The sequence below is a fragment of the Heloderma suspectum genome, chromosome 2, assembly GCF_057233095.1.
Source record: "Heloderma suspectum isolate Gila_16-S chromosome 2, 16-S_ref, whole genome shotgun sequence".
NCBI classification, from domain to species: Eukaryota; Metazoa; Chordata; class Lepidosauria; order Squamata; family Helodermatidae; genus Heloderma; species Heloderma suspectum.
Window position 1 is genome coordinate 95,256,213 of NC_139459.1, and position 25,698 is coordinate 95,281,910.

General features: G+C 42.7%; 1 protein-coding gene across 4 annotated transcripts in view; it reads left to right on the forward strand.

Moving 5' to 3' along the window:
- Window positions 1-25,698, forward strand: part of TLE1 (TLE family member 1, transcriptional corepressor) — an 88,881-nt gene that overhangs the window by 57,682 nt on the left and 5,501 nt on the right. For all 4 annotated transcript variants that reach the window (XM_084834237.1, XM_084834235.1, XM_084834238.1 and 1 more), the window contains exons 9-16: window positions 4,856-4,972; window positions 6,878-6,931; window positions 7,959-8,111; window positions 10,043-10,187; window positions 11,877-12,067; window positions 13,519-13,595; window positions 21,629-21,878; window positions 23,870-24,117. In XM_084834237.1, coding sequence (XP_084690363.1) covers window positions 4,856-4,972; window positions 6,878-6,931; window positions 7,959-8,111; window positions 10,043-10,187; window positions 11,877-12,067; window positions 13,519-13,595; window positions 21,629-21,878; window positions 23,870-24,117 — 1,235 coding nt within the window. The remainder of the gene's footprint in view (window positions 1-4,855; window positions 4,973-6,877; window positions 6,932-7,958; window positions 8,112-10,042; window positions 10,188-11,876; window positions 12,068-13,518; window positions 13,596-21,628; window positions 21,879-23,869; window positions 24,118-25,698) is intronic.

Consider the following 25,698-nt stretch of genomic DNA (forward strand, 5'->3'; position numbering starts at 1 on the left):
GGGTCAGTACACACCTATGCATGTATGTATGTATGTATATAATCTATACACACACATACACGCAAGCGCACCACATGCACACACCACACACAGAGGTATGCTTAGACTCGGTGATATACATGCAAATTTGTGTTATGGGCCTGTGCCCCAGATCTTTTAAGAACCTAGCAACGTCCCTGCTTTACATCGTACCTTTTCGGTTCTTAAGTCATCTGAGACAGCTTACAAATGGCAAAATCACTTGGGAACAAAGGCAGCTCCTGATACTAAGTTAGACCATTAGTCCATCTAGCTCAATGTTGTCCACACTAGCCTTCCCTTACCTAGTGTCCTCCAGATGTTTTAGACTACAATTCCCATCAGCATGGCTGGTGGTCAGAGATGAAGGGAGGAGTAGTCCATAACTTCTGGAGGGCCCCAGGTTGGGGAAGAGTGGCCTGCATAGACTGATAGCAGTAGAAAGGGATCTCTCCTAGTTGTACCTGGAAATGCCAGGGATTGAACCTGTGACCTTCTGGATGCAAAGCACATGCTTTACCACTAGGCCAGCCTTTTCTATCCTGGTGCCTTCCAGATGTGTTAGACTAGAATTCCCATGCTGGCTGGGGATGCTGGTAGCTATAGTCCAACACATCTGGACAGCACCAGATTGGTGAAAGCTGCTCTAAGCTAGGGCCCTTCCACACTTAACAATAAAAAGCCAAACATCAAACTATAAAATTTAGATTAAAAAAAGAAGCAGTGATTATAGAACAGCAAATCCATTAAATGCTCGGAGAAAATAAAACACTTTTTAAAGTCATCACTGGAAAGATAAATCACTGCCAAGCAGTTTTTTCTGGGCAGAATATTCCATAATTGGTGCACCACCACAGAAAAGGCCCTACCTGGTCATGCACATATACCTTATGCAACACCTGCATGAAACTGGCAGTTTTAATTTTTGCTTTTGCTTTTGAACAGTATCATACCACGCATGGAATTATGCCAGCACTGTTGCAACATTCATGCTGCTGTAAGTGTTAAATATGAGGATGGTCTTGTAACCAAAACTAAATTGATTTTAAATGGTCCTTAGCACTACCAATTGTAATTTGTAATAGTAAAAATGTAATGTGCTCTCTAAAATGTATATGCTAAACACACAGTCAATAGAAAGCACCAGCCATTTCAGAAACTTTATCTTTTATAATTCAATTTTAAAAAATCAGAGCTGTATCAGATGACATGTCTTTGGGTAATGGTCCTGTTTTTGGTTCCGTATTTCACATGACTAAATTCTAATGTGAATGTTGGTGGTTTTCAGGAATGGATAGTTAGTTTACCAAATGAAGGTAAGCTGGCCTTTAGAGTTGCCATTATAAGTTCTGGTTGAGTCAGGTTTCTGTGCCAATTAATGTCTGTCAAAGGCTTTTCAACAGGGGTGTGCACAGAAAAAAGATTTGGTTTGGAACCTGCTTTGGAGTCTTGGACAGGGAACCAACTCAGCTCGAAGACTCTAATAAATATTGACTTCAGTTTGGTTCCAAAGCAGGAGCCTCACTTCTGTTCGTTTTCCCAAGCTTCAGGTGTTTTCCCATTCACTATAATGGGGAAATCAATGAACAGTTATTTATTTATTTATTTATTTATTACATTTATATCCCGCCTTTTTTCCTCCAAGGAAACCTTGGAGTTATCCACAACAAACCACCCACAACTTTAAAACAACCCATGGGCTGTTTTAAGGTTGTAGGTAGTTTATTAACTATGCCAACAGCCCACCCTGTCTGGGTTCACATGTCATGAAAAGCGTCCCCACTGTGGCTTGCATTTTAAAAATGGCTGGCACACAACAACTCCTGTGGGTAAATTAACCCACAGTGGCTTAGCATTATATGTGAACAGGTCCAATTGTGAGGAAATTAAGCCTGCCAAATTTCGGACAAATAGTCAGAGTGCCCTACCTCCTCAATGGTTTTGTGAGCAATTTGCATGAACATGATATACAATGGATAGGTGCCTCAAATAAGTGCAAAATGTCAGGATAGGCACAGGGAGTTATATATGAAATATATAATATTTTATATTGCTTTATATTTTATATTGTTTTATGCTGCACTCTGTGGTTTTAATTTCTGTGAACTGCCCAGAGAGCTTTGGCTATTCGGAGGTATTGAAATGAATAAAATAAAAAATAATAAAATAAAAGGGAGTTATAATGATTGAAAAACAGTCTGAAGCTTTTCTCTTCTGCCTCTACCCCTTTCAGAAACTGCCTTGGATGCAACCTGACATTTGCCATGTTCCTGCCTCATTCTTGATGGAGTGGTAGATTAAACCTCATTGAAAATATTAAAGTTATTATTAAATATCCTGACTACAACATTCAGTCAGCCACCCTCCCGCCACGCCCTATCCTCTGCACAACCTGCTTTTTGTAGCCTCTTGCTCGATATCTTCATGAAGATCTGGAGATCTTGAAATCTTGCACATTTTTTTTGGTGATCCCTCAGTTGGCCCATTACGCTACATGGACTTTGATTATATCTATTTCTTAGCTTTCTGTTTTCTTAGTACTTTGGTTCCACAAATCACTGTAAGAGAGGGCTTACATGTTTAAGATTTGTTAGCACTTCTTTAGAAAGTGTCTAAAGAATGTTTTTACAAAGTGTTCTTGGTCCATGGATCTTTCACAAACTTAGATCTCTCTCTCTCTCTCACTCACACACACACACACACAGCCAACATCCTGTAAAGTGCGTGTGTATATGTGTCTGTTAGTATTAAATGCCATTTCAACGCGTGAAATTAATATTTCTTTCCAAATTCTCTCCGGCTGCCTTCCTAGTTTCCTTGATTAAGCTAGTTTTTTTTTTAATCAACCTCTGTCTCAGGCTAATGAGTTCAGTGATCCAACAAACCTACCTTTTGAGCCACAAAACACTGTGGTAAAGACAGGACTATGAGCTGCTTTTTTACTGGATTTCATTAGGCCCGCCCATGCGCTTTGTATCAGATCCCCAGTGTGTGTTGAGCTTGAATAGTCTGAAATAAGAGGCTGGAGCTTACTTCCAGGAGTCATGAAGAAACTTCAGACTGCTTTAGGTGCTCTTGTTTGTCTTATCTCCCCACCCCCTTCCTCCTTGTTGTTAAGAATTGGTGTATAAGGATAACAAAGCTCCTAGACTGTTTGGTCTCCATTATTGGGGGTGGGGGGCAGCTCTTCACTCGAATAGTATTGCTACCTTTTTGTTTTGCTACCAGGTATCAGTGAATTTGAATATGCATAAATATGGTCTTTGAAGTAGTGTGGTGGTGGTGGATTTTTTTATAGATCTCAAAAAGTGTGCTGGCATTATGCTGTCTTGTAAAGATGACTTTTAGAAATGAGGCTTGTCAGTTCTTTGTGAAAAAAGCCTCCTCTGCTGCCCCCCCACAACCCTTCATTCAGCATTGTTCATGGCATTAACACACCATTGAACAAATTGCCCTTCTTGTATATGCTAATCCTGAACTTAAAAGAGCCCATTGTGACATGTATAATGCTTTAGCTGGAGGGAAGATGAGAACTGGAGGCATGTCAAATTATCATGTGACCCAGAAATATCTAAAATGCCTCTCTTCCCCTTTGGGTCAACAGTTTGTACTTAGCATTATCTAAAAGAAAGTAGCCTGTAGATTGTGGACAAGATTAGGCCTTGCTCTTGTCTTTTGGCCTTCCTTTCACATTATGCATTTTATGTTGGAACTTAAAAAAAAAGTGTTAGCAGAAAATTGGCTGAGAACAACCATTGCCTGTTGTTGTTTTAGTTAAAGTAGTACAGCTGTTTTGCTTTATATTTATATTCAGTGCTGGCCCTGCCATTAGGCAGAGTAAGGTGGCTGACAGGCACCTGATGGTGGGTGTTATGAAAGGGCAACAAATTGTTAGTTATTTAATTTATGGTTATTGTATTTTTACTGCCAGAATAGGGGAGAGATGATTGTGCAATTCTTCTTCACTTGACAAAATAAGTTGACTGGCCTTGAGCATTATGTACCTTGACTTTGTGTAGGGACCCATACTCACACACTATTTGCTACTCTGTCTCAGGCAGCAAAACATTTGGGGCTAGCCTTGCTTATTGGTGTATCTAATGTTTATAATTCTTTATATATGTACATAGGTTAATCCTCAAGTTTTATTAACTTATGATCTGATCTGCATACCAATTTTGACACTTTTAAGCAGCTGTGTGTTACGCTACAGCATAGGGAGATGCAAACAAATCAGACTTTTTGATCCAGAGCCACTCCAACAGAGGCCTAAACAAAATACTCCAAACATCAGATCAGCTGCCCTGGACTCTGCCTCTTTCTTCCTTTTGCCAAATCTCCACTTGGTTTTTACTTAGAGAGGCAGTAACTTATTAATAATCAGTAAAGCAAAGTTTAATACAGATGGTAAATTAATAGAAGTTTAAGTCATCCTCTAATTATTTTTCATATGCACCAATACTTTCTGCTTGGTTGAATTTTTTTTTAAAAACGAGTCGTGTCTCCACCATAATTTCTTCCCAATATGAATCACTTGAATGAGAATCTATACAGTAACCAGCTTTGGATTACGCTGGCTTGCACAAACACCGCTGTACTGTATGCGTCTTTCGAAGACTGCCGCCTTGCAGGAATCAGACTCTGCTTTTAGTGTTTTTAAGTGTTGAAACATGGTTATATTGGCATGAGTACTTGGTAGAAAGATAATGAATAAAATATGAATAACAATTATATGCTTTCTAGAAATGATTGCAAGAGTATCATGTATCCGTTTCTGGCTTAGGGAATGGGTACAAGCGGATCCTCAAGGTAAATGCTGATGACCTTGTATTTGCAGAGTAATTCACTCTTGGCCTCAGACAGCCTGCGGAGCACAGATAAACGCAGGAATGGGCCTGACTATTCCAATGACATGAAAAAAAGAAAAGTGGATGATAAGGATTCAAGCCACTATGTAAGTACATCTATCAAAGGTGATTAACTTTTTGTCAGATGAGTGGAGAAATTGCATAGTTAGGCTTCATGGGGTCATGTACACATAAGTGTGAACATTAAGAACAGCCTCACTTGTACTTTGTATATGGTAGTGTCAGTAACTCAGCCTCATTATTTATGATTGCTAGATCTTATCCCACTCCCCCTGTTCTTACTGCCTTCATCTGAAATGCTGCCAGATTGGCAGCAGCCTCATTACTCCCAGGGTGTGCTTGCACTGAGCTTGCTGTTATGTCTGAACTGGACTTAAATGACCTTTTCTTTCTAATGGATTATTTTGTTTATCAGAATAAAGAGTAACAATCATATTACTAATAGGATATGACATCATTGGCCCAGAGAAGGCCTGGAGGCCCATGATACAGTCCTACTGCCAAACCTAAGCAGTTCTGGACATGTATGATGCATGGATGGGAGACCACCTGGAACTATTTGTAAGATGCACTGAGTAGGAACAGTGGATAATAAATGTAAATAATATAAATTAAGTTTCAAGTGCAAAATGTTAGGAGAGAAGGAACACGGGCTTGAGGCCCATTCATAATACTGTCACATAAAAAGTTTCCAGGATGAGTATCATCTGGACAGACCCGTCCCACTTCTGAAAGCTCAAGTAATTGTTCAAAGGTTTTGCTAAATTTCCAGCTGCATCTGCAGTTACTGACTTTCTAGCTGTTTCCTAAGAATCTGAGAAATGGGAAGAGAGTAATAGAAGATATATATATATATACACACACACACACACACTAGCTGATATACCCGGCATTGCCCGGGATGTAATTTGGTCATAGGCACTATTTGTTAGAAACACATTAAGATAGGTTTACACTTCTCTGAAAGGCCCTATAAGAAAGGTGAAAAGTTGAATCCACCAGACTTGATTAAAAAAGCACAACAATTATAATGAGCAGATTGAATAAAAAACACTACTAAAAATGCAAGAGACTGAATCTGTAAGCACTACTGCAATATAATCCACACTGAATCTCATACCACTATTAAAATGTTCAACAGAGGCTTCCTTGCTGGATATTGCAGGAAGAGGGGAGAGAAACTAAATGCTCTGCAAAGTCAGAAAAGAAGCCATGAGAAAAGGGGAGGGAACAAACGGCGGCCAGCCAATCCAAGGTGAAGGAAGTCAGAGTGAATGGGAGAGAGACCAATAGAATGAAAGATGGCCAATAGGATGACTCATAGCTGAAATCAGAAACCTGGCCTGTAGCATGATTGAGAGGGTGTACTTGTTAGTAAGGGAAAGTATAAACAAAGTAATAATATAACCCAGTGACTCCTGTCATATACTCTGGCAAGTGAGAATGTGAAGTAAAAGGGGTAGCAACTGTAGGGCCCAAATGGCAGGCTCATTGGGCCCCTACAGTGTGATTACACCCAGGGCAGCTCCCCCTTATTCCCTACGTTACAGACGGCCCTGCAGCCAGCCACACACACACACAATTTTTGACTTTTATATATATATAGAAGATTGCATGAATTAATTTACCAATCTCACAGGAGAAAATGGTTTGCCAAAGTGGCACCTTTACTTAAATATTCCTAGAGTTAGCTATATCTTTCGTTTGTATGTGTGAGTGTGTGTGTGTGTGTGTGTGAGAGAGAGAGAGAGAGAGAGAGAGAGAGAGAGAATTATAACGTATCTCACATTCCATATTTTTAATATAAATATTTTGAAGCAGGAAGAGGTCTTGCTTAGAAAAGGCAAGGAAAGTAGACTCCAGTGGAAATGGCCAGTGTCCTGAACGTGCAATGTATCTGACTGGAGTTTTGTTTTGTTTTTATAACTACAGTGAATAGATGGCTTACAGTCAAGCGTACTGACTGAAATAAACATTGTTTTTAAATCTAGGACAGTGACGGGGACAAAAGTGATGACAACTTAGTTGTGGATGTGTCTAATGAGGTAAATTGTTTTGCATTTGTATTAATATAATTGGAAATGGGGAGGGGGAGTAGGTGATTACAGCTCTCTATCATGTCCCTGAGAGTTATGGGCTGCTGTTGTGTATCTCCTGCAGAACGTCTGCATTGGTCCCCCCTGCGGTTAATGGCTCTCTTGGACCAGGAGAGCCAGACAGTAGGGTGGGATATGGTAGTACTTATTTCCCATGTACCACAAGCTGCAGAAGCCAGCATACTTTCACCACAACATAGAGATAGTTTGGTAGTACTTTATCTGTGTGTACACTGTGTGAGAACTGATATTTGTCTGGGCTTGGTTGGCTAAAAGGAAGAGAATGAAGAAAAAACACTGTGGAGTTCTCTGGTTGTTTTTATGTTTTGATAAACAGTGCAAGGATGGAAACAGTTTGCACTGTTTTCAGTGCAAACAGAAAACAAGGATTGTTTTTTGAAATACTTTATCATGACCATGATAGTAGATCAATAAATTATGTATATTTTGGAGATATTAGAGGGCAGTGTGAACGGCGAGGATACAGGAAGTATTCCACTGGAAAACAAGGCTCTTTGAGGCAGTTCTGACAGCCGAGCTTGCTCTCATGGATTACGCTGACGTTGAACCATTTAAAAATCTTATTTGTGGGGAATGGAAAGCTACATTGTTACTGTTGCATTGTCCCACGCTCTTTAGAAGGTGCCTTTTTAGAATTTAGTCTCTAACAATACATACACAGTTAGATTTGTCATGTTAATTCTGGGAGATTGGCCTGAAATTTGGTAAATATTTTTCTTAGTGGTTTTAAATGCTCCACTATACCATGCAAACCATGGGTCTTTTTTCACTATCTCCTGGGCCATATGGTAAATGTCTCTAAACTGACCTGAAGGGATAACTTGTAATAAATCTGTGCCTTTAACTCAGGGCATCTCAAATTATAAAGCTCCCTCCTCCTTCTCTTCTTCTGTTGTACTATGCTTTACTCAGTAATGTCTTTGTGTGTCCCCCCCCCCCGGTCAAATTCACTTAGGACCCTTCATCTCCACGAGCAAGTCCTGCTCATTCACCACGTGAGAATGGCATAGACAAAAATCGCCTCTTGAAGAAAGATGCCTCTAGCAGCCCAGCATCCACTGCCTCATCAGGGAGTTCTACTTCCATGAAATCCAAAGAAATAGGTTTGGTGAGTATTTCCCTTACATATGGTCTGTCCGGTGTCCTACATTTTGATGACTAAAAGTCATCATTATTTATTACTGCCCTGTATGGGAATTGAGAACTTCATGACTTGGGTGGAGTGTGTGTGCACGTGCACGCATGTGTGTGGAGTTAAATGGAAGAACTATATTAATCAGATGCAGTTAATAAGATCGCAAACGGAATTGTGATTTCAGCTTGGATTTTATTTGCAATCGTTTCTTGTGGATGGCTGCTGCTCATGCATGTGTCCCAATAATGTAACTGAGCAGAGATTAAAATGTGCTAATTTGTATGCCCCAATACTTTGTCTGTTGGACTAATGCAAAATGTAAGCTGTAGTCTTCAAGTGGTTGCCTTTATACTCTGGAAGGTGGTTCTGTTAGGCAGCTTCCCATACCAAAGAAAATGTAAAAGTAATAAATGCAAGCAATAAATTAATTGCCTTCCAATCAAACAGTTGTTTAAATCCAGCTCTGTCTAGGCCAATAGGAATGTTGCCCTCTGGTTTCACTGAGATGTGATTGCAATACTATAAAAATAATTTGTTTAAAGTTAGAACAGGTAACTAAAGCATTCTAGGGTATAGCTGTCAAATAAACTTTCAGTCACACATTATCTCCGTTTTAAACCTTTGGCTTTTGGATTAATTTGTGATATTTAATATTTGACATTATTAGATACATATCACAGGCGCTAGGATCCCGAAGATTCCATCTTGTATTGTTAAGATCATTGCTGGAACCTATATGGATGGATGATTCCTACTGTATGGCCTTCAATTACTTGAACTGAAAAAGTTCAGTTCTTAAATGTGTGGTTGTTTGACATTTTGCCAACAAAGTATATGGATATCTACTTCTTATCTGATGGAGGAACACTGTTTTACCTAGGATCATTTCTTGCTCCTGTTTCTGAACACATACAGACCAATTTTATGTATGTTTACTTGAAGTAAGTACCACTTGGTTCGGTGGGACTTACTTTCCAATAAGCATGCACAGGATTCCAGCTTTAATCTTGCTTTAATATCTTTTCATGTGTACGAAGAGCAAAACAGAAATCTGTCCCTTGACTCTTACCAGATATAATTTGGCAAGTCCACCTGATGGAAAGATGTAGAAAGCTCTCGCACATCCTATGAGACTTTAACTGTAAGGTACTTGGCAAGTCCACCTGATGGAAAGATGTAGAAAGCTCTCGCACATCCTGTGAAACTTTAACTGTAAGGTACTTGGCACATGGCAAGTTCCCATGAGAATATGTGCAAAGGATTTCTGCTCTGCTCCAGTTCATAGCTACTTGCTATAGGAGGGAGTGGGGGGACCCAAGCCAGTGTGTGTGATCAAGTGGATGTATATATCTGTGTATGCATTTGGTTGAGGGAGAACGTGTGTGCATGAGCAAGAGTTTGTATGGTTTTACAAGACTGCAACACTAGATTGCAATCATGTGAGTGTGCACTCCTCTGTGTGTAGTTTCTTTATAGGTGCATTTATCTGGTGTATTTACATCAGAGTAGGTGAATCTCATCTCTGTGTATGTGCAGAATAACTACATACAACTTTAAATTGACAGGTAGCTCCATCCTATATTATTAGCATGGTCCACAGAGCACATTGTCTTAGAGTAATTGCAGCTGTTGTATTTAAATTAAAGTAGCTGATAAAATGTTAAAGAACAATTATCTAATCAATACCAGCTCCTGCCAATAAAGAATACAATTAATGCATTTTATATGTCTTGCCTGTTTGGCAGAAATGGGGAAGGTTAATAGTGTTAATGTTGCTTGGATTTTAGAAAAATTGGCCAGGAGGAGTAGGTAGTAAGTAATAATATCCCAGCTGCTGTTGCGATGAATTGTGTAATATGGCCTGGATTAAAAACAATACTCATTTAATTGTTTAATGATACCAGCATGAAAAAGCCAGCACACCAGTTCTGAAATCCAGCACACCAACTCCACGAAGTGATGTGCCAACTCCAGGAACTAGTGCTACGCCAGGCCATCGTCCAGGCCTTGGCAAGCCTCCAACAATGGACCCTCTGGTCAACCAAGCTGGTAATGCTAATTTTTTTGTCATCCTTTGATTAATTATTACTCATATACTTTTGGTGTGGTTATCATATGTCTATTGATTTAGAAGACCTGATGGGTTAAAAGCTCCCATTCTTAGCAGCTGTCTTGTATAACTGTTTCTTTCTGACATGTTTGTTCTCTGTGTGATTTGTTCCCTTCTCAAATAATACTATTAGTAGAAAAACTCTCTAGAGTTTCTCATCATTATTTTGTAGTGCTAGATCTTTCAGATTCCATTATCCCATACTTGAGATGGAGACAGCTAATATTTGCTGAAATGTACATCATGACAAATGCAAAATGACACCTTGGGCTATTGAGTGTTAACTGTAGTCAGTCTGACATTAAATGTATGAAACTTGGCCAGTCATGAAAAGTAATGCAAAAGAAGGATATGTACATAGAATCATAGAATCATAGAATAGTAGGGTTGGAAGGGGCCTACAAGGCCATCGAGTCCAACCCCCTGCTCAATGCAGGAATCCAAGTCAGAGCATCCCTGACAGTCTTGAAGGCCTCCAGTGTGGGGGAGCCCACCACCTCCCCAGGTAATTGGTTCCATTGTCGTATTGCTCTGACACTCAGGAAGTTTTTCCTGATGTTCAGCCGGAATCTGGCTTCCTGTAACTTGAGCCCATTATTCCGTGTCCTGCACTCTGGGATGATCAAGAAGAGATCCTGGCCTTCTTCTCTGTGACAACCTTTCAAGTACTTGAAGAGTGCTATCATATCTCCCCTCAGTCTTCTCTTCTCAAGGCTAAACATGCCCAGTTCTTTCAGTCTCTCTTCATAGGGCTTTGTTTCCAGTCCCCTGATCATCTTTGTTGCCCTCCTTTGAACCCTCTCCAGTTTGTCTTCATCCTTCTTAAAGTGTGGTGCCCAGAACTGGACACAGTACTCCAGATGAGGCCTAACCAGTGCTGAGTAGAGGGGAACTAGTACTTCCCGGGATTTGGAAGCGATGCTTCTATGAATGCAGCCCAAAATAGCATTTGCCTTTTTTGCAGCCACATCACATTGTTGGCTCATATTCAGCTTGTGATCGACAACAATTCCAAGATCCTTCTTGCTCGTAGTGTGGTTGAGCCACTACGACCCTAGAAGTGTTTTTAGATTTGGTGTTTTGAGCTCAATGTAATCAGGGTGTGATTAACGTTACCTACTTTTCATGGGCGTCTGCTTATTTTAATGGGCAAAAGATAAAGTGAAAAGATACTACAGTTTATATTGTGAGTTTATCACAGTCATACGTATGCTTCAATAACAGACAATCTGAGAAAGAGTAATTGAGCAAAATAAAAGTAATAGAATACTTACAGAATTTAACTCTTACTTTTGGTAAAGCTAACCCATATTATTTGCTTCAGAAAAGGAAAGGCTGCACCTCTCTTTCTCCTTTGTCCATCAATCAGCCTTGACTGCAGCAGTGTTCTTTGTTGCCTGCTAGTTGGGGGTGGGGGTGGGGGCGAGGCTGGGAGGCTCGGCTGCCCTAGGCCCGCCTTCTAGTCCCTTCTGTTGGGTTCTGTGAATATGTAGATAACAATGCTAGTTTATGCAGGTGCAGTGGAAGGTAGTGTTCAGCATGATTTGGACTACATGCAAAGAAGTTTGTAGGGAGAGATATAGAGATACGTTTGCTAAGCATAAATACATTATCTCATTGTACTGCAGCTGCTGGATTGAGAACACCTCTCGCTGTACCTGGGCCGTACCCTGCTCCATTTGGAATGGTACCTCATGCTGGCATGAACGGAGAGCTGACCAGTCCAGGAGCCGCCTACGCCAGTCTACACAGCATGTCCCCCCAAATGAGTGCTGCTGCAGCTGCAGCCGCTGTGGTCGCCTATGGGCGATCCCCCATGGTAGGCTTGCAGTTTGAACTGGAGGGAGTTGTGTTTCACTGAGAGAAATCTGTGGGTTCCATTGAGCATTATCAGCTCTTAGGATATAACAACAATGGAGGTTTGACTGCTTTGACATGTGGTACATGTACAGTACCTTTCCCCTTATTTGAAAATGTCGTAATCCAATGAAGTTCATGTGAATTTGTGGCTGTATTCATATGTAATGCTAGTTAACCAGGGTTTAATGTTATGCGAACAAACTTTTGTTAGCCTTGGGCTTGCTCTTTCCATCTTCTATCTCCCCTCTCCTCCAGCACAGCCCCAAGGAGGAAATCAGAAGTTTCCATTTGAGATTTAACTTCAGTTGTGTTGTCTGAACCCCACAGTGTTGTTAATCTTAAGTACAGCTACTTGAAACAATTTGTCAAGGTCCAGATGACATGCCAGACTATGGTTAATCTAAAATGGAAGTGCAAGCTAACCCTAACCTTCCATATAGCTATACCTCATTTTCATAACATCAACTGTGGCTTAGTGTTAACAACAACAAGGCCAGCTATGTGGTTTTTCAAGGGCTTCAAAAAAGGCTGTAAACTTCCATCTAGTCTCTAGCCTTTGTATTTCTCTCAGGGGTAGGCAACTTGTGACCCTCCAGATGGTTTGGCCTACAACTCCCATCAGCCCTAACTGATGATGGGAGTTGAAGACCAAAAGCATCTGGAGGGCCACAAGTTGCCCACCTCTGATAAGCATTTTGTGTGTGTGTGTGTGTGTGGACACACACGCACGCGCACACACACGTGTGTATATGTGGAAATTACACCTTGGTCTCAGGTGGAACAGTATCACATTGGGCAAAAAGCCACTGGAAACATCGGCACAATGAAACAAGTAGAAGTTGCACAGATATTATTCAGTGCACATTTTGGGGATTGTGTCTGAAAACTATTTAGTAATGCGTGTTGCTCCTTTCCCCACACCTGTCTCCTCCCAGCATATAGGCTGTACATGTATTTGGGTTATAGAACTGAGCTTTGAGCTTTTTTATGCTTTTCCTCCATCCTCACAAAGATTATCATGTGTAACTTGGGACCAAAGTTTCTGCATCTGTAAACATGTACATCTTGTAGGCATAATTTGCCATGACAGAATGGGAGCATGCGTGCATATACTTCAATTCCTGCATGCCTTGGCAAAGTATTAACTGGCCTACAGATTCATGTTAATCGGGTTTTAAACAAGGTGCTTACTGTTACATTTACACGAGATACGAAGTACAATATATTTGAACTGTGAACAGTCTGCATGGTTTAGGGGCAATACCTAGTCTTTAAGTGCTTTTAAAATGATGTTTTCTACAAATGTTCATTTTTCTGTTCTAAGGTAGCCAGTGAGAGAGCTGAGGTGGAGAGAGTGCTTTTTCTAACTGATCAGCAAGTTTTGAGATTTATCTATTTGTTCATTATCAGGTTGGGTTTGATCCTCCTCCTCATATGAGAGTACCCGGTATCCCTCCAAATCTGGCTGGAATCCCTGGAGGAAAACCGTAAGTAACTTCTGACATCATAGTTTGTTTGTTTGTTTATTTATTTATTTATTTATTTATTTATATTTTTATTTATTTATTTTATCTATTTCATTTATATACTGCCCAATAGCCGAAGCTCTCTGGGTGGTTCACAAAAATTAAAACCAAAGAGCGCGCAATAAAACAATACAAAATATATAAAACATTAAAACCACAGTAAACAATACAACCAGTTAATAAACAATACAATAGTTAAGTCTAAATCAGCCAGAGCACACTTTGTTTACCTTATGTCAACGGACGAGAGTCCCAAGGTGGAAAGATGTGTTGAGCTTTTCCAGGAAGGTTACAGTCTTCTTCTGATTATATTTTTCAAAATAAATTCATCACTATAGTACATAGCGCTATTTTTATAACAAATACATGCCATTTAGTTAGCAATGGTGAGAATTTATTGGCAAGACATATTTCTACCTTCCTAGAACTTTGCCTCACCAGAAGACTGAGGAGGACTGGAATGTAGTACTCTGGTGGAATAAATAAAGTATGTTCTTGTTTTGATTTGTATTCAAGCTGAAAACATCTCCTGCAAAGATACTGGGAGAAATTCCCACTTCTAATTTTAGCATGTTCTGAGGATCATTTAATTTTTAGGCTTTGGTGGATGTGGGCACACTATACCTTACTCCTTTGTTACTGTACCAGGAGATAATGTAATATAACTGCAAAGCAAGCTCCCTATTATAGAGTTTAAGACCTGTTCAGAAGTGAGGCCATATTAGGCACAGCTCTATCCTTCTAGGTAAGAGGTTTGTTCTTAGGGTTGTATATATTCTGGGCCAAAATTCAGATTTTGTGCCAAGATAACCCAAATGTTGCCCCAAGAGAAGTTTAATCCTGCAACTTGTGTAAATCCATGCAAATAAGGGTGCAATCCTATGGCCGCTAGTCAGCGGTTAGATGGTCATAGGATTGGTCAGTTCCTGGGAACTGACCTGCACCCCCTCCCACACTGCCTCATAGGCAGCACAAATCAGCCCTGTGCTCAGAAGAGCAGCGTGGAGCGGGGAAAACAGGGTATTCTTGGGGGCGGGGTGGGGAGGTCAGAAGTGCTGGTACGACACTTCCTATGTGCCCTCCGGCCTCCCTGCCCTGCACTCCGAGGTCCCGTAGCCGCAAAAGCAGGGCAGCAGGAGCGTGGAGGAGATGCACTCCTCACCACTCCTCCTGCCCTGCAATGGATAGGCGGTCGCCCCCGGGTTCAGAGGCAACCATCAATCCCCATAGGATTGCTCTGTCCAGCATATTCGTATCTCTTTGGTTATTTATTTATTTATTTATTCATTCATTCATTCATTTCATTTCATTTCATTTCATTTCATTTCTATACCGCCCAATAGCCGAAGCTCTCTGGGCGGTTCACAAAAACTAAAACCAAACAACACACAATAAAACAATTTAAAATATATAGAACATTAAAACCACAATATAACAATACAACCACAATAAAACCTAGCAGCAGTACAGGAGTTTAAAATACAGATTTAAAACAGCAAAGATAAAAATTTAGAAAGCTAAAATGCCTGGGAAAATAAAAAGGTCTTCACCTGGCGCCGAAAGGAGTACAATGTAGGCGCCAGGCGAACCTCACTAGGGAGCTCATTCCAGAGCCGGGGTGCCACAACAGAAAAAGCCCTCCTCCTAGTAGCCATCCGCCTCACTTCCTTTGGCAGGGGCTCACAGATAAGGGCCGCTGATGATGATCTTAAGGTCCGGGCAGGCACATATGGGAGGAGGCGATCCTTCAGGTAACCTGGCCCCAAGCCGTTAAGGGCTTTGAATGTTAACACCAGCACTTTGAATCAGCCCGGAAATGGACTGGCAGCCAGTGCAGCTGGAAAAGTACTGGCGTAATATGAGCTCGCAGGCCAGTCCCTGTTAACAATCTTGCTGCCCTATTTTGGACCAGCTGAAGTTTCCGGACCGTTTTCAAAGTCAGCCCCACGTATAACGCATTGCAGTAATCCAGATGAGAAGTTATCAGAGCATGGATAACTGTAGCTAGGCTATCTCTGTCCAGATAAGGGCGTAGTTGGTATACCAGCCTAAGCTGATAAAAAGTGCTCCGTGCCACTGAGTTCACCTGTGCCTCAAGTGACAGTTCTGGATCCAAGAGCACCCCCAAACTACGAACCTGATCCTTTAGGGGGAGTGCAACCCCCTCCAGAACAGGTTGAATATCACCTAGCCGGGCAGACGAACCACCCACTAACAGTACCTCCGTCTTGTCTGGATTGAGTTTCAGTTTATTAGCCCTCATCCAGTCCATTACCGTGCCCAGGCACTGGTTCAGAACAGCCACTGCCTCACCTGGTTTTGATGAGAAAGAGAGGTAGAGCTGGGTGTCATCCGCATATTGATGGCACCTCAGCCCACACCTCTGGATAACCTCCCCCAGCGGTTTCATGTAGATGTTAAACAGCATGGGGGATAGAATAGAGCCCTGTGGAACCCCATGGCACAATTGCCATGGCACAGAGCAATAATCCCCCAGCACCACCTTCTGGAATCGGCCATCCAAGTAGGAGCGGAACCACTGTAGTGCAGTGCCTCCAACTCCCAACCCAGACAACCTATCCAGAAGGATACCATGGTCGATGGTATCGAAAGCCGCTGAGAGGTCCAGGAGAATCAACAGGGTCACACTCCCCCTGTCCCTCTCCCGGCAGAGGTCATCCCACAGGGCGACCAAGGCAGTTTCCATTCCAAAACCAGGCCTGAAGCCCGATTGAAATGGATCTAGATAATCCGTTTCATTCAAGAGTGCCTGGAGCTGTCCTACAACCACCCGCTCAAGCACCTTGCCCAGGAAGGGGATGTTGGCCACTGGCCTATAATTGTTAACATCCTCTGGGTCCAGGTTAGGCTTTTTCAGGAGTGGTCTAATTACTGCCTCTTTTAAAGCAGCAGGCACCACTCCCTCTCTCAAGGAGGAATTTACAACCTCCTGGACCCAGCCGGACAACCCCTCCTTGTTTGATTTAATAAGCCATGAAGGGCAAGGGTCAAGCACACAAGTGGTCGATCGGACTTGGCCAAGCACCTTGTCCGCATCCTCAGGCCTCAGTAACTGAAACTCATCCAATAAAACTGGACCAGACGGTGCTCTGAACGCCTCTACCAATGGAACTGCAGTAATGGTGGTGTCCAATTCATGACGAATCTGAGCGACTTTATCCTCAAAGTGCCGCGCAAACTTGTCACAGCGTGCTACCGAGGGTTCCACCGTCTCTCTCCCTGGCCCAGAATGTAACAGGCCGTGAACCACTCGGAAAAGCTCCACTGGACGACACTGAAAAGATGCAATGCTGGTGGAAAAGAACTGCCTCTTTGCCACCCTCACCGCCACAGAGTAGGCTCGATAGTGGGCTCTTACCTGTGCTCGGTCAGACTCAGCACGAGTTTTCCTCCACCTGCGTTCTAGCCGTCTCCCCTCTTGCTTCATTGCCCTCAGCTCAGGTGTATACCAAGGAGCTGGCCGGGCTCTGCTCAGAGGGAGAGGGCGCTTGGGTGCGATCGTGTCAACCGCCCGAGTCATCTCTGCATTCCACAGAGCGACCTGGGCTTCGACAGGAGCACCAGCCATACCAGCAGGAAAATCCCCCAGAGCCCTTTGGAATCCATCAGAATCCATTAATCTCCGGGGGCGGACCATTTTAATAGGTCCCCCACCCTTGCAGAGGGGAAAGGCTGCCAGAAGTCTAAACCTCAGCAGGAAGTGATCTGACCATGACAAAGGGACAGATGTTAATTCCTCTACTTTCAGATCACCATCCTCCTGCCCAGTCGAGAAAACCAGATCAAGCGTGTGTCCTTTTATATGCGTTGGGCCGATGACATGTTGGGACAGCCCCATGGTTGTCATGGCGGCCATGAAGTCCTGAGCCGCCCCGGATACAGCGGCCTCGGCATGGAAGTTGAGATCCCCCAGGACCATCATCCTGGGGGTCCTCAACACCAAGTCCGAGACCACCTCCGTCAGCTCAGGCAGGGAGTCCGATGGGCAGCGGGGTGGGCGGTACACCAACAGAATCCCTAATCTGTCCCGGGTACCCAACACAAGGTACAGACACTCAAGATCTGCACTCGAATGAGCAGGAAGCCTGGAGAGGGAGATTGAATTCCTATAGACCACGGCAACCCCCCCTCCCCGACCCTCAAGTCGGTGTTGGTGCTGCACTGAGTACCCAGGAGGGCACAGCTGGGAGAGAGTGACCCCTCCCAGTTCCCCCACCCAGGTCTCAGTAATACATGCCAGGTCAGCCCCCTCATCCACAATCAAATCATGGATGAGGGAGGTCTTATTTTGGGCCGACCTGGCATTCAGCAGCAGCACCACCAGACCCGAGGGCAGACTGGTAAGGCTGCCAGGAACCATCAGGTTGGGGGAAGAACCAGAAGAGGGGACAGCTGTAAGGTGTCTAGCCCCTCTTCTCCTCAGCTGGCCTGTTAATCCCCCAACGCCATACCTCCCCCTGCCCGTGACCACAGTTATGGTGGCACCTCCCCCACCCCCTGAGTTGTCCAATAGTCCTCCCAGGCACATATTAAAATATTAAGATATAAAATACACAATAGTTTAAAAGAATATAAAAGAGATAAAAGAGAACAGCAGCTAAGAAGGAGCAGATAGTCCACGTTTGCCCCTTCCCCTTGTCTTTAAAGCTGCTGCCCTCTGCTGCTGCTGCTATTTGCTGCTGGTATTGTGGCTGCTGGTGTCTCTGGAGAGGCAGGTGGGTAGATCTTCAGGTCCTACGCGACTCCAAGTGCGACGCTAAGTGCTCCTTCCCGAGCAGCCTCTGGCAGCCCTGCCTTAAGTACCTGTGGGCGGGGGCAGAAGCAGGCTCAGGCTCAGGATCCACCTGGTGCAGCTGCTGGCTGGTCCTCCTTCCCCAGGCTCCTTCCCGAGCAGCCTCTGGCAGCCCCGCCTTAAGTACCTGTGGGCGGGGGCAGAAGCAGGCTCAGGCTCACCCAGTGCAGCTGCTGGCTGGTCCTCCTTCCCCAGGCTCCTTCCTGAGCAGCCTCTGGCAGCCCCGCCTTAAGTACCTGTGGGCGGGGGCAGAAGCAGGCTCAGGATCACCCGGTGCAGCTGCTGGCTGGTCCTCCTTCCCCAGGCTCCTTCCCCTGGGAAGTTATAGAGTTATTTGCATAATTCTACTTATACTGCTCTTGGGGAGGCCCCAAAATCTATGGGTCAACAGAAGCCCTGCCTTCTAGAAGGCCTCCTCAGACTCCCTTCTGACTCATGCGGTTTGAATTCGGAAGATACTGAATTTCTGCACTTAATACCAAGTTTTGCATGAGTAGAGTACCGTTAGAGATTTGTCAGATACCCCCAGCCCTGGCATAAAGGAGGCTAGAAGCTTTAAAACAGGATTCTCTCTTTCTCATTGACATGACATACGGCATTGCCCAGCAGGGCTGAGGATTCCATGCCATTGTGGGCTAGAGTGCAATGTGTCTGGCATGTGATATGGATTTTGATAAGGTTTTTTACTTTTCACTATTTTCATTACTTTAAAATAGCAATTTCCTGGTCTGTGTGGTCATCTTCAACAAAAATATGTACTTGTGAAATGTCAGGATTCAAAAAATGTAACCAATATCTATCAGGAGTTAAAGACCGCGCTGTTTTGAAAAGTTCCACGAGCCTTCCCCCATGGCTACTGTTCGTTGGCCTTTGTTTCTTGTCACAGAAAACATCTTTTCTCCATCGCTACCCAGTTATTTTCTTACACACATGCGCATGCACGCACACACACACACTCTGCTTGCTGGAAGCTGCTTCCATCTTAGCCTGTGTGTACTATATAAATAGACAAGATAAACTTTGAAAATCCTAGGTGCTGAGTTGATCTCCTTTCATTATTTGCCTTTGAAACTAGACTGACGCTACGCCTGATCACCCCAAGACAGCGGGATGCCTTCAGTTACCCATAGCAACTTTCTGATGGCATATCCTTATCTGTGATAGATAAGTCTATTGAAAATTTCTGGTGTAGGAGTTCAGATAATGCACCGTCTGCTGCAGATTCATATTGACAGCAGGAGAGTTTTCAGCTTCAGTTTGAAAGCTAGTTTCTTTCAGGCACACAAATCGGGATGTCATACTGAATTTATTTTGTAAATGGGATGCAGCTTCCTAGCTGTGTATCCTCTTCTTGTTAGAGGGGGAGGGGAGATTTCCCCTCTCCTCCAAAACAAATAACTGAAACTCCCTCTTTGTCTCTGACTAGTTGTTCTATTATTTCATATGTGGAGCAACTTGTGGGTTGTGTTTTGTATGTTGGTTTATTTTTAAAAATAGAAAAGCCATGTGTACTAGTCCTGTCTTTCTAGCAAAATAGCTTTTCTGTACAAGCAGGCAACAATTAGAATAGAACTGGCTGCTGTTGTTTTAAAAAATAATAATAATAATAATCAGCCTCCTAGGAACACACTCGTTTTCCATTCTGCTGCTATTGAAAGAACTCCCTCTGGACAACCTGTTTCCTGTTTCTTCACCACCACCTGACAGCAAGCTAACAGAAGCCAAGGCCCACAACTATTTAAAAAACAATCTAGTCCTTCTTAAAAGCTTCCTGTGTTGAAAATCTTGGGAGTGACTTTGGACATCAGTGATGTGTACAAATATTAGAAGTATATGTCATGTCTCCTGTATTTATGTATATCATTAATACTCAAAGCTACTGTAAGCTTCTTTCCATAAATATAGTTTTTAATACTCCCACTATTACTGCCTGCCATTTTATGTACCCCCTAATACATAAATGTGCAGTGGGGGGCTGGGGAGCAATCCCATTGAACTCAGTCAGACTTCCAAGTAAACATGCATGGGATCAGGCTAGTAGTGGCTTTGGACAATTGTAAGCTGACCTAACAATCTTGTATTCTTTCAGCATCCAAAGTGAAAGGCGGTGGGGGGGGGGGGAGGTTTGCAGAGATCCCAGACCGCAGCTAGGTAATTTTAGAACCTGGACTTAGGATGTTATGGGACCACCCCTCAGGCAGCCATGTGTAGTTTTGAAGCACACAACTAACATTTCTTTTCCCACCCTCCCAGCCACCGTTCCATGCTTTGCAACATATTGTCTGTTATCTTTTTCTTTCCAAAACAATTCCTTCTACAACATCAAGTTCATTTTTACCTTTCTGTCTGGTTTAGAGGTGGGGAACCTGTGGTCCTCCAGATGTTGTTGGACTATAACTCCCATCATCCCTGACCATTGACCATGCTGGCTGAAGCTGATGGGGGAGCAGACTTAACTAAATCACACAATCAATAGTATAAGCCCTACAGAGAATCTAACAAATGAGAAACTAGGAGTAATTGAAAATACAACATGGATAGAGAGATGGGGAGATACTTACTTCCCCCTCTCTTTCTGTTTCTGCCTTTGGTTCATAAGCGATGTACTTGGGGCTTCTGACTGAGTGAATATGTTGATTTCCTCCTTCTGTCCCTTGAATATCCATGTCTCAAGTTTCACCAGCATGCTTTGCCATCAGTTGTGAATCCCTGGATGGCCAAGGACTGTGGGGGAAAGTGTGCTGGGACATAAGAAGTGATCTTCATTAAAAACTTACTTCCATACGAATGGATTCTTCTACCAGTCCCCTCACAAAAAAATCCATGTTGTTCATTTGAAGATCGCAAGGACATTTTTCCAGATAAATGCACATGCGCTTCTGTGCTAATAAGGAATTGGTAGAGGTGAATTTGAAAATAAATTGTACATTTATTTCACTTACATTCAAAGGGCAAATACAACTCAGGACTCTGTCCACATGGTTATTTCCCATGCCAGTGTCCCTCACCCAGGCATGGTGGTGTGGTAAGTTACCATGTCACCAGCTCTGCACTAGCAATTGGCATTCTTCAGGTCTACTACACATTGCTTGTAATGTATGAACCCGCCCACTGTCATGATTTAGTATCTGACTTGTGGTTTCTTTTCTCCCTATCCTTCCCTTCTTCTCATCCCAAGCAGAGCATACTCGTTTCATGTCACTGCAGATGGTCAGATGCAACCAGTTCCTTTCCCCCCAGATGCTCTCATTGGACCAGGAATACCTCGGCATGCTCGTCAGATCAATACTTTGAACCATGGGGAAGTGGTGTGTGCAGTTACCATCAGCAATCCAACCAGACATGTATACACTGGCGGGAAGGGGTGTGTCAAAGTCTGGGATATCAGTCAACCTGGCAACAAGAGTCCTGTTTCACAGCTGGATTGTCTGGTATGTGACTATGACCCTTCTTCATAAGGAGATGTTCCCACATTGAAAATTAGGTCCAGATAAAATTACCTAGCCAGTTAGCTAATGCAGCCTTCCTCAACCTGGGGCCTTCTAGATGTATTGGACTACAGCTCCTAGCATTCCACAGCCAACATAGCTGGCTGGGGAATGCAGGGTGTTGTAACACATCTGGAGGGCACCAAATTGGGGAAGGCTGAGCTAATGTATAGGACATGTTTTGACCCAAAAGCCCCCGCTCCCCACAGTATAAACTGAAAGTTTAAAACAACTATACATAATAAAAACTAAATGCTGCAGCAACAAACAAAACACAATCCGTCACAGAGTCTGAAGCTTACTGAGAGTTAAAGGGAAGGAGCCAGACTGGGAAGGAGTTTCAAGAGCTTTGGAGCTGAAACCAAAAAGGCCCTGCCCTGTACCATGTTCCTTTTGGCCCTTTCAACTTTGCATTCCTGGAGAGTTTGATAGAACTTTGCTCAGCACAGCATATCACAAAGTAAGGTGTTTGCATTTAGATTTAACTCTCAGAAAGAATATGAAACTTGCAGAATAGAACTTTTAAACTTGTTTTTTCACTAATGAATTACATTTCTGAATTTCCTAAGTAGGAATTCCTAATGTCCTTTTAACCTTGTTTTTTTTTTTCCTTGATAAGCATCGAAATGTTTGTAACATCATTTTTTATTTAGATAAGACAAAATTGACTAATGGGAAAGCAAATCCAGGTTTTAATTCTGACCTTATTAATGATAGCTACCTTTTTATTTTAGCTGGACTGTTTGCCGTATTTTTTTTTAAAAAGAAAGGATTGTAAACAGTTCGGGACTTAAATAATAATGCTAAATGTGTTACAGCAAATCACAGCTTCTAAATGAGCCTTGTGGCACACTATTGTGTCAGCGTAACATGTCTTTAGGTTTGTATGATGAGAGATGGCAGAGATGTAAAGGCTAGTTGCTGTTTAAAGTACCGAAGCCATAAAACCATATAAAAACAGTAATCTTATGGTAATATTTAATGGAGTGTTACTTCAAGCCAAGCCATACTGTCTCTGTTGCTGTGTCTTTTTCTACTGCCATGCCATTACTAGATGCCAAATATGCAGGTAGAAAAACAGGAACTTGCCTTATACTGAGTCAGGCCATTGGTCCACCTAGCCCAGTATTGTCAGCACTGACTGGCAGCAGCTCTCCAGAATTTCAAGCAGAAGTTTTTCCAACCCTATCTGGAGATTGAACCTGGTACCTTCTGCATGTAAAGCATGTGCTCTTCTACTTCTTCAAGTGCTTCAAGTTAGCCAACTTAAGGATGCACTATTCTTTATTACCTACCTGCGAGGTCAGAAGAAGAAAAAATCTCCTACCATAACAAAATGTTCCTCTAAGTGTAACGCAGAAATACAAAATAATTGCTTTCTCTTTACTAGCACTAGACAGTCTTTTATTGGTTTTATCCTCTTGGCTGCTACAGAATTTTTACCACTCTAATGTGGCTATTAAAAGTGAGGATTTTGACAACAGCTGCATTTATGGACTAGAAGCTGTAATAACTGAGGCCTGGAATGTTTTCCATTCCCTTTTCCCTTAGTTTTCAGCAACAAGTATTCTCAAATGTGAAACAAGGGATATTAATGAGAGCCTCCATGACCAGTGAAGGCACCCTGGCTTGGTCAAAATGACTCCTTTAACAGCACATGGCATCTCGTGAAAAAACAACAACAAGCTTTTCTTGGCTGTGGTTCTCTTTGCTAAATTTAGTCTGCAGTAAGATGGAAGAATTGCAGTCCAACGAAGTAGAGCGCCATACTTCCAAGAAACTTGAATTTTCTTAGCAGTAGGAGACAGGATTGGCAGTGACTTGTGTTCTTTGGAAATTATTGTGTTCAGTGTCTGGATGCAGCACAAAACATGTCATTGCCCATTAGTGCAGAAAATGTATTAATGTTATTGGGGTGGTTTGTACTTCTACAGAACAGAGATAACTACATTCGATCTTGTAAATTGCTCCCTGATGGATGCACCCTGATCGTCGGTGGGGAAGCCAGCACGTTATCCATTTGGGACCTGGCAGCTCCAACTCCGCGTATCAAAGCAGAGCTAACGTCCTCTGCTCCTGCCTGCTACGCTCTGGCAATCAGCCCTGATTCCAAGGTCTGCTTCTCCTGCTGCAGTGATGGGAACATAGCGGTGTGGGATCTGCACAATCAAACACTGGTCAGGTTGGTTGCTGCCAATTCCTGTGTGTGTGTGTGTGTGTGTGTGTGTGTGAATTCAGTCTGTGAAAGTGCTGAATCATCTAAATTAGTAGTTCATAATAGGTGGCCATCGAAACAAATTTGGCTGATTTTTTCCCCAGGGGATCCATGCATTTTGTCTAGGAGACCAACTACAGGGGTCCTTTCCTTTTCTCTCTCTCTCTGCACTGAGTCTATCCATGTGCTCAGCCTCCTTCCTTGATGATTCAACTCTTCTCCCTCTTCTGCTATCTTATCTGAACTGGAACCATCTATCTTTGCAGGGTTGTGTGTATGCTTCAGTTCTATGAGAACTCAGAATACCTGCACAATTTGGATATGAGTGCAGAATTCAGCTTCCTGGGAATTTCCAGGAAGCTTATGTTTTTTAAGTTGTTTGAAGAACAAGAATCTAGCCCTTATGACTGTGCAGGTATACTTGAAAGTGTGCGGATAATGCTGAGTGGCCACAATATTAATAGCTCATTTTCAGGTTATCTGGTCGCTGTCAATTGCTTTTGGCATAGCATGCATCAGGGGAAAAGTGTAAGGCAAAAATCCCTTGTTATGTCTGCAAATAATGAGAGACTGAAGAATTTCCCATTGGGTTAACTTCCACAAGGGACAGTTGACAATGCTGTAGTGAAATTATGGCAAACCTTTTGCATAATTAACGCCTGTTCCTTTTATATGCAAATCATGAGCTGCTCCTCCATTGACAAGCCCCATCCATTCGTCCATGCTTTAGTAACTCTTGCTCTAATGGACTCCTTCAGTTTGGGCTCCTACCTTTCATGTCTCCAGTGCACCTCTTAATTCCTCTGCCACCTTCTTAACTCTGCTGTACATAACCCTTTCTGCCTTCTTCAACACACTGCTCTATGACCCCTTCCTTCTGCCTATCTGGTTGACATATGTTGTTTCCTGCTCCATATTCCGAAGGGCAACACACACATCACCATACATCCCTCATCTGTTTTGGCACTGCCAGTTAGCTGCACTGCATTATTGAGTCACTTCCCTGATAGTCTTGCAATCATACATCCTCTTTCATGGGACATGTTGAAATTTTTAAAATTTCCCCTTCCCCAGTCTTGTTAAATAAGACGGACACCAGATTGTGTCTCCTTTGCCATAAGTGGTAGATGCTTTTTGATTTAACAAAATTATAAATTTTGGAATTGTACTATAATACAGCTCTGCCTAACTGTGATCAACTTTAAAAAATGCATTTAATTCCACTTAGTATATGCAGATGGTATCTGCTAACATCCAATCCCAAGCTATCTTTCAGCTGTCTTCTTTCTGCTTCACTTCTGAATTCTCTCAGAAGCTCCACTCCACTTTATCAGGTGCAAATTCAAGGACAACGTCTTATGTTGTCCAGTGGGGTGTCTTTGAGAAGGCCTGAGCATTTCTGCTTGTAGCTAAGAGCCTGCTAGCCTAAACTCAGTGCTTTGCAGCTTCAGTCTCTTGGCATCAGTTACCTCGTGTTTTAGCAGGCCAGTCTATTTTTTTTTTAAAACACTCAGTTGGTTATACTAAATGTTAAGACTATCCCAAAGC